General features: G+C 43.4%; 1 protein-coding gene across 1 annotated transcript; it reads right to left on the reverse strand.

Moving 5' to 3' along the window:
* Positions 1-481: 481 nt before the first annotated feature.
* Positions 482-2962, reverse strand: LOC147959436 (uncharacterized). The gene is made up of 4 exons (XM_087532653.1): positions 2603-2962; positions 2068-2529; positions 675-853; positions 482-497 (listed from the first exon to the last, which is right to left on the reverse strand). Exons 1-4 carry the CDS (start codon positions 2960-2962, stop codon positions 482-484), a joined length of 1017 nt encoding a protein of 338 aa, XP_087388779.1.
* Positions 2963-8689: the final 5727 nt, after the last annotated feature.

An 8689-nucleotide genomic window follows, 5' to 3' on the forward strand; every position in this document is an offset into this window, starting at 1 on the left:
CTCAGGGGAAAAAGTGTGCTTACGAATCGGCGGGATTAAGTCCATCACTTTATATGAAGGATTCGCCATCTTCTTATTGTCTGCATCAAAACCCGGCTGATACTTGGTGAGGTTGGTTTCTTCACCAATGATGGTAGCATGAGGACCAATTTCCTTAACACAAGAAGCAAAATCTTCTTGGTCGAAAGGCGTTCCATCTTCTTTGAGGCTGGGGTACCCACTAGCTACATCCGTCGGGTCTAATTCTGGCACCCAGGCTTTAGCACGGCTTAAAGCTGTTACAGCTCCGGCTCTAGCACACGATTGCTTGATCTCTTGAAACTGAGCGGGCAAGATGGATAGCTTATTCAAGATGTCACTTAATAGAGTCGGCCCTTGATTCACGGGGGAGATGGTGGCAAGAGTCCGTTGGGCTCTGGTGTACAGCTGTTCAACCAGAGTGTAAACCGCCTTCAGCTTTACTATGGTATCTCGGCTCAGATTACTGCTCCTGGGACCTGTAAAGATTACACAATGAGTTAAGTAGCGGCTTATAATGGAAAATACTCAATTCGAGTACGTAACAAAGTGATTTACCGAAGATTGTAGAAACTATCTGAGACACACGGTTTTTTAAACCGGTGAGTTCAGCGGTCACCTCTTCCAGAGCCGCCTCAGCCTTCTCAGCGCGCTACGTCAAGGTAGTCTTCTCATTGGCCCAAGCCTCTTTTTCTGCAGTAAAGTTGGTCTTCAGTTTTTCTGCTTCAGACACACTCAATTGGAATTTAGATTCAGCTCTCTTTGTTTCCATCTCTTGAGTAGCCAGCCGGGTCTTGGCCTCAGACAATTGGGATTCCAGTTCTGCGGTTGCAGCCTGCATACAGCATGACATTGTTCAGTTTCATGGCATATTATAAAAGACAAGTCCCAAGTGCTTTGCAAGCAATAACACTTGGCACTTGGGGGCTAATATCTATCAGTGCAAATTTTTCGAAGGAAATGGCTCTTTCTAAAAAGTCCCAAGTGTTTTTCAGGCAACAACACTTGGCACTTGGGGGCTAATGCATATTGCTTGACTTTTTTCTACAAATGAGCCGGATAAGCTGTCAACAGTCTCAGCTGGCTCATGAGGGCTATACGGTTCAGTTCTATGCAATAATTAGTAGGACCGGTTCATTCATGCAGATTAAAGTAGCCCTTGGGGGCTACACATGCAAATTGAAATACTATAAGCATCCGGTTTAGTTGCAAACCGGACTTGGAGGGAGTCTAAGACAGAGATTTCTAAGGTATTCTAAGTCTACAGATCATTCCATCTTATCATAATCAGAAGACTTGGAGGCTGGCAGGGTATATGACGTATATAAGCCAAATAAAGTACCTCATATTTTTTATGCATCTGTTTGACCATCTCAATTTCTGAGTCACGGCTGGAGTGCACTTGATTGAGATAACCAAATAGCACTTCACTAATACTCAGGTGAGCATAATGGGAGACGTCAAACCTCACCTTCTGCCTTTCCATAACTTCTTGTTTGGCAGAGTGTCTTGCCAAGACAGTTGGGTTCCCCGGTTCAACGAATCTGGTGCCAGTGATTAAAACATCGTCACCGTGCCTCTTTGGCGGGTTTGATGAGCTTGGCAGTTCAATACTTGATGGATCAATAGCAGTTTCATCCACAGACAGTTCAAGTAAATCCGGTTGAATGTTGAAGGCAGGGTCCTCTGGCTGTTCAGTGTGTTCGGGCACAAAAGTTGACTGCTCCAGGTCTTCACGATGTTCCAGTATGAGGGTTGGCTATTCCGGTTCAGTGGTTCTCGGATTCTCAGCCGGCTTTGTCACCTTTTCTTTCTTGGGCTTTACTTGACCGCTAAAAAAGGATTTAGACAAGTCAGTACAATGATACATATATAAAGGTATATAAGAAGGATAGTTATCTTCACCCGGGGGCGGTCTTGAAGGCCGGCAATTGAGTTTGTGATGAATCGCCAGAAGAAGAACGGGAAATCTCCTGTAAAGATGGAATCAAAAATGAGTGATGAAGGTAATTTATTGAACAAATACAAGGGTTGAAGGTCAAAAAGAACCTCATTCTGGCGTTTCCGAGGTGTTTTCAGTAAGCCGAAGGGTAAATCGTCATCTCCACCAATCTCGGTCTGGTGGCGGCTCTCATGTTGTTGTAGTTTCAAAAGAAAATGAGGATCTAAATAAGCCAAGGGGTGTGAAAACCTTACTTTCTGGGTTACCCGCCGAGGTTTCCGCCTTGCTAAAGGTTCTGAGTCGGAGGAAATAATATTTACCTCTTCTTCAACTGCTTGGCTGGTCCCCGTGTCATCTTGGCAATAGTGAGTGTCAATAAGATTGTTAAAAAATAGGCCAAGAGAGTCAAGGGCTACCTCCGACTCAGAGGTGTCATCCAGCTTGAGTAACTCAGAAGCAGTTGGTTTCTTCTTTGATTTTCTGACAGTTTTCTTGGCGGCTATCACAACAGCTCTAGCTTTCTTGGCAGCCTCATGGTCATATTTGACTTTCCAAAAGTCAGATTTAGCATGTGGAGGGATAACATGTTGAAATTCATGCAAATACTTAAACTGCTGAAGAAAAAGAAGTCAAAGGATTTACCTCTGGCGCCGGGTTAAGCTTGCAGAAAGGATTCAACCCTACTATGTTGTAGTCTTCATACTTGATGTTGACAAGAGTGGTTGCCATTTCCACAATGGTTTCTTCGGTCAGACGCAGGGAACTATGACATAATGGATCATCTATTCCTCCGGAGTAGTTACACATCAAACCTGATCGGCGGCTCAGAGGGATGATCCGCCATGCGACCCACCAGCGGATCAAGTCAACTCCAGTTAAGTCGTTTCCATGTAAGGCTTGAACTTTTTTGATTGTAGGGACAAGTTTCTTGCGTTTGGCGGCAGAAAGCTTATCAGGAAGTTGATATTTGGCGTCAAGACGATCAACACGGTAACCCGGCATTGGATTTTCATCAGACGGTGAGGAATCCTTGCAATAAAACCATGTTTGATTCCAGTCCTTAGGATGGCTTGGCAGAACTACAAGAGGGAAGATGGCATCCCATCTGCGTTGAATCGAAATCCCGCCAAGTTCTAAGCTGGGACCATTGGTGTATTCGTTCTGGCGGTTCAGGTAGAAATATTCTCTGAAAAGCTCCACAGTAGGTTCTTCTTGAAGATAAACCTCGCAGAAAACTTGGAAGTTGCAGATATTTGATATGGAATTGGGTCCGATATCCTGCGGATGAAGCTTGAAAAAATGCAGAACATCTCTAAAGAATTTTGAGCCGGGCGGTGAGAAGCCCTGGTTCATGTGATCAGTAAAAACAATAATTTCACCATCCTTCGGCTGAGGTCTCTCTTCAGCCGGGTCAGGAGCGCGGTAAGACATGACACTTTTTTCCGGTAAGTATCCAACAGTGACAAAGTCCTTCAAGGTACTCTCGGTGACTGTGGAAGGAACCCAGGTGCACCGTCTTTGGCGGCATGGTGAAAGAACAGTTTAAAATAAAAAATAATTGACTGGTTCAAATCATTTGATGGGATTGCAAGTTAAACAATTACAGTGTATAATGGCGGCTTAAGCAAGGGCTAATGATATATAAAGAAAAGATAAGACGGCAAGGTAAGCCGTCGTGACTAAAGATGTTCAAAGAGTTGCCGGAAGCAATATTGGCTAAGTACTAAGACAAACAAGTTCCGCAGATGGAGGTTACAAATTTGGATCTACCGCTGTTTACAAAAAAAAGGATAAATTCATTTACAAAAGGCGACGGAGGAAAACAGAGAAGCCCTAGAGGAGATCTGTCATGATGGGGATGTGATCTAGTATTAAAACGAGTGCTAAACTACTGTCGCGCAAGCTTTCCATATTTTTTGGATCTAATACGTGGATCTAAACAAAGGAAAGGAAGGATGATGATGAACAAGGATGAACACCGATGAAACCCTAAAGAAAGATTGGTGGTGAACAAAGAAAGGCTTACTGGAGCTGGTAGAATAGCGGAGTAGCGCCGCAGTTCTCTGGTCTGCTCAGGGCGATGCAGCTGCCGGAGTTGAGGTTGAGAAGGAGGTCGACGGCGACGAGGCTTGTACGGGACGTCGCGGCACAAGGAGGAAGAAAGAAGAAGGAGAAGAATGGAAGATGGCTTTCGGGTCCTATTTATAAGGAGACAGGAAACAGGCAGGCGCGAAAGACGAGGAGGCCAAATGATAGTTATCTAGCTAATTGGATGCCTCGATTTTCGGGAAGACATTAAGATAAAGATCTGTTAAAGATGACGTCGTGGCGGGTTTCCGAAAATCTTGGAGATGATGTCATGGCGAGTTACAAGGTTGTCACAGTGAGAATGGAAGGAATTTTCTAAGTCTTGAAGGTTGACATGAACGAGTCCAAATCAACCCGGGGCCTAATGTTGGGGATATGACTATTAGGTATGACCTGCCCAGGAGGGGCCGGGTCAACCCTATGAAGATTCAACACAATGAAACCCAAGGTCACATGGCGATTCATAGATAGGCTTAGTAGAGGGCCCAGGCCTGAAGGCGGCTTAAGGCCCATGAGTATAAACCGCCATGTATGTAAACTTGTATTATAAGGCATATGTGAAAGGTCACCAAGCCGAATACGTTGTATAAGCCGGCCGGGACTCTGAGGGCCGCAGGGCGTCAACCTGTTTATATAAGGGGACAACCTAGCGGCGGCTGAGGACAAGAGAGAACAGATCGAGAGCCGAGTCAAGCGTATTCGCTCCCTGCTCATCAAAACCCTAGCAATACCAACTACAAACTGGACTAGGCTTTTACCTTCATCGTAAGGGGCCGAACCAGTATAAACTCCCCGTGTCCTTTGTCCTGATTAACCCCTTTAATCTAACCTCAACGCGATGGCTCCACGACTAAGTCCTCACACTAAAACTGCATACGGGATTGATTGAATCCTTGGCATTGTGGTTCGACCGATAAAGATCTTAGTGGAATATGTGAGAACCAATATGGTCATCTCGGTTCCAGTATTGGTTATTGACCGAAGAGGTGTCTCGGTCATGTCCACATGATTCTCGAACCCGTAGGGTCCGCATGCTAAACGTTCGATGACGCTAGTGTAGTATTGAGATATTCACGTTGGTGACCGAATGTTGTTCGGAGTCCTTGATGAGATCCCGGGCGCTAGTGTAGTATTGGAATATTCACGTTGGTGACCGAATGTTGTTCGAAGTCCTTGGTGAGATCCTGGACATCCCGAGGAGCTCCGGAATGGTCCGGAGGTAAAGATTTATATATGGGAGTCATATTTTGGCTACCAGAAAAGTTTTGGGTTTTACCGGGATTGTATCGGGAAGCTTCCGAAAGGTTCTAGAAGGTTTCGGAGGGTTTCAGAGGAGTCCGGAAGGGTCCCTCCAGCACCTAGGGCGTGCATGGGCTTTAGGGGGGGTCCTAGCCTTATTGGGCTAGGGGCACCAGCCCCAAAGAGGCCCATGCGCCTAGGGGAAGGGAAACCCTAAGGGGGAGGGCCTTCCACTTGACTTGGAGGGCACTCCTCCCCCTTGGACGCCTCCCCTCCTTGGAGGAGGGGCTAGGGTTGCGCCCCTAGGCCTCCCACACCCCTATATTTAGTGGGGAGGGTCGTGGGGGGTTGTGCACACCAATTCCCACGCCCTACCTTTCCCATTACTCTGTTTTCTCCTCAGATCGTATCTGCGGTAATGCTTGGCAAAACTCTGTTGGGATTGCTCCACCACCATCTCCACCACGCCGTCATGCTGGTTGAGATCCCATCTACTTCTTCTCCCTCTCTTGCTGGATCAAGAAGGAGGAGACGTCATCGAGTCGCACGTGTGCTGAACGCGGAGGTGCCGTCCGTTCGGCACTTAATCGAGAGTTCGTAGGACGGATCGTGATTGGATCATGAAAACGTTCGACTACATCAACCGTGTTTCTTAACGCTTCCGCTTAGCGATCCACAAGGGTATGCAGATGCAATGTCTCCTCTGGTAGATGTTCATCTCCTAGATTGGTCTTGGTGAGCGTAGGAAAATTTTTGTTTCCCATGCAACGTTCCCCAACAGTTTCAACTAGAGATGGCAATGGCTACCGTTACCCGCGTACCCGGCGGGTAAAAACCCTATTAGAGCAAGGGCATGGGATAAAAGATTGCCCATGAATATATAAATAGGAAAAAAAATAAACACATCGGATAGAGTGGGTATGGGTATGGGATAGCATAATCCATACCCGTGTACTCGTATACCCACTTAAAATTTATTGAATGGACCTTAAATATTCATTTGTCTAATTAACTTCTCAAAAATCAGTCTAATCCCGTAGCCCACTACCCACCAGATACATGACTACATGAATAGCCCACGTAGGCAAAGGCACGTACGTGGAATGACAGAACCAATCCATATATCTCTCGATTCTAAAAAAAAATCCATATATCTCCCTTTCTCTGCGAGATTAACATGATTTGGTGATGGTGAATAATGAATACGCTGATCACGTCCCATATCCAGATGGACGGAGATTGATATCCTCCTCATCTCGTCTCATCTCGTCTCCTCGGCCCTCGCTAGTCGCCGCCGCCAGCGCCTCCAGCTGCTCACTGTCCTCGCCGTCGCCGGCGCATCCAGCCGCTCGGACGCCATGGACCTTGCCGATGATGATCATAGCTTGCGCGAGGACGGCGACCGGGAGAAGCAGATGCAGCTCACACTCATGCGAACTGAGTTAGAGGGCGGCGACCACCACGGCCAGCAGCAGGGCACAACCACCCCGATCCCATCGTTGGATGGTGCCATCCATCTTCATCCGCCAGTAAAGGGCCAAGCCCGCCCGACGTAAAGGTCGTCCAACTCCTGCTTCGGCATCCAACGCACACCACCGTCGCAGCACAGCTACGTCAAGCCGGCCCAGGGGCGGAGCCAGCATAGTATCGTTGGGTTCAGGTGAAGGGAGCCCCTATTTGGCGCTCTTTGCGTCAAATTGTTGGCGCGACGCACAGGAAACATCCCAGTCAGATCGACTGCTTGCGTTCCCGTGCTCGTTGCCATCCCACTACGCTAGTACTGCTACCTGTAAGGCGGCCTATAAATTAAAGAACTACAAGGGACTGGGCTACTGTAGCGAAACAGAACCAGACCAGAATTAGTGAACGTAGTGAACGTAGGTGTACTTGTTTTAGAAGCGAACATTTTTTGAATGACTAAACAATTTTTTGGAGAAATCCAAACAAAATTAGAAAATAGAACATATTTTGAAATCCGCGAACAATTTTTCAATACCTAGCTATCTTTTGAATCTGTGAACATCTTTTGATCTATGAACAATTTCTTAATAATGAGAATTTTTATTGAAAACACTAAAAATCTTTGAAAAATTAGAACACGTTTTGAAATTATAAACAAATTATGAAAAATGAGATAAAGAATTAACATTCAGAACAGTTTTTTGTAAACACCAACAATTTTTTTAACTCTGAATTCTTTAAAACGTGAACAAATTTTGTAATTCCATACATTTATTGAAATAATATTATTTATCTAAACTCTGCTTTTCTTTGAAAACCTGGAAAAAAAACATGAATCTTTTTTAAATGCAAGAAACATTTTGTTAATAGACTATTTTTTGAATATGTGAACAATTTTTCTTAAAATGAGAACATTTTTAAATAAGAACAAACTCTGAAAAATTGGAATACTTTTTGAAATAGCAGAACATTTTTTGAATTTGTGAACAAATTATCTAAATGGGGACATTTTTTGAACTTCAGCATTTTTTGGGCTTTATGAATTTTTTAACTGTTTTTAATACGCGGCTATCTTTTGATCTATGAACAATTTCTTAATAATGGGAATTTTTTATTGAGAACACTAAAAATCTTTGAAAAATTAGAACACATTTTGAAATTCTAAACAAATTATAAAAATGAGATAAAGAATTAACATTCAGAACATTTATTGAAAACACCGACAATTTTTTAAAACATGAACAAATTTTGTAACTCCATACATTTATTGAAATTGGAATATATTTTTTTAAACTCTGAATACTTTTAAAAAACCAGAAAAAATATGAATATTTTTGAAATGCAAGAAATGTTTTGTTAAAACACTACTTTTTTGAAATTATGAACAATTTTTGAAAAATGAGAAAAAAATAAACATGAACAATCTTTGAAAAATTGGAACACTTTTTGAAATACCAGAACATTTTTTAAATCTGTGAACAATTTTCCGGAATGAGAACATTTTTTGAAATTTAGAAAAAAATGGGATTTGTGACCAAATTTTTGAATGAGAACATTTTTAAAATTTGGTAACAATTTTTTGGATTTTATGGACAAACTATTTTAAAATGCAAACGTTTTCTTACTTTCGAAAAAAAAATGAATTTGTAAATCCCAACGTCTTTTGGAAAAGAGAAAAACGAAAACAAAGAAGAAAGGAAAAAAATAAACAGAAACAAAAAGAGAAACGAAAAGAGAAACAAAACAATTACAGAAAAACAGTATGAGAAACCTTTTAGACATTTCCCAAAACCAGAAAAAACGGTTGGGGACCTTTTAGGAGTTTCGCAAAATCGGAACTGCAAGTGATGCGCACAGTAGTTGATGGGCCGGCCCAAGTTATCGCGCGCCTGTGTGATTGACCGACTCTTTCACGCAGAGAGCGTCAAATAGGGTTTTCCT

This window comes from Triticum urartu, chromosome 7A (assembly GCF_056163025.1).
Source record: "Triticum urartu cultivar PI428250 chromosome 7A, HENAU_Tu73, whole genome shotgun sequence".
Lineage (NCBI taxonomy): Eukaryota > Viridiplantae > Streptophyta > Magnoliopsida > Poales > Poaceae > Triticum > Triticum urartu.

What these genes read in the sequence shown, in the direction of transcription:
- LOC147959436 (XM_087532653.1), bottom strand. Translation starts at nt 2,962, where the DNA reads ATGCCGGGTTACCGTGTTGATCGTCTTGACGCCAAATATCAACTTCCT. An exon ending in AGCTTAACCCGGCGCCAGAG is followed by an intron (nt 2,530 to 2,602) that starts GTAAATCCTTTG and finishes ATCCCTCCACAT; the next exon opens with GCTAAATCTGACTTTTGGAA. An exon ending in CTCGGAAACGCCAGAATGAG is followed by an intron (nt 854 to 2,067) that starts GTTCTTTTTGAC and finishes TGCTGTATGCAG; the next exon opens with GCTGCAACCGCAGAACTGGA.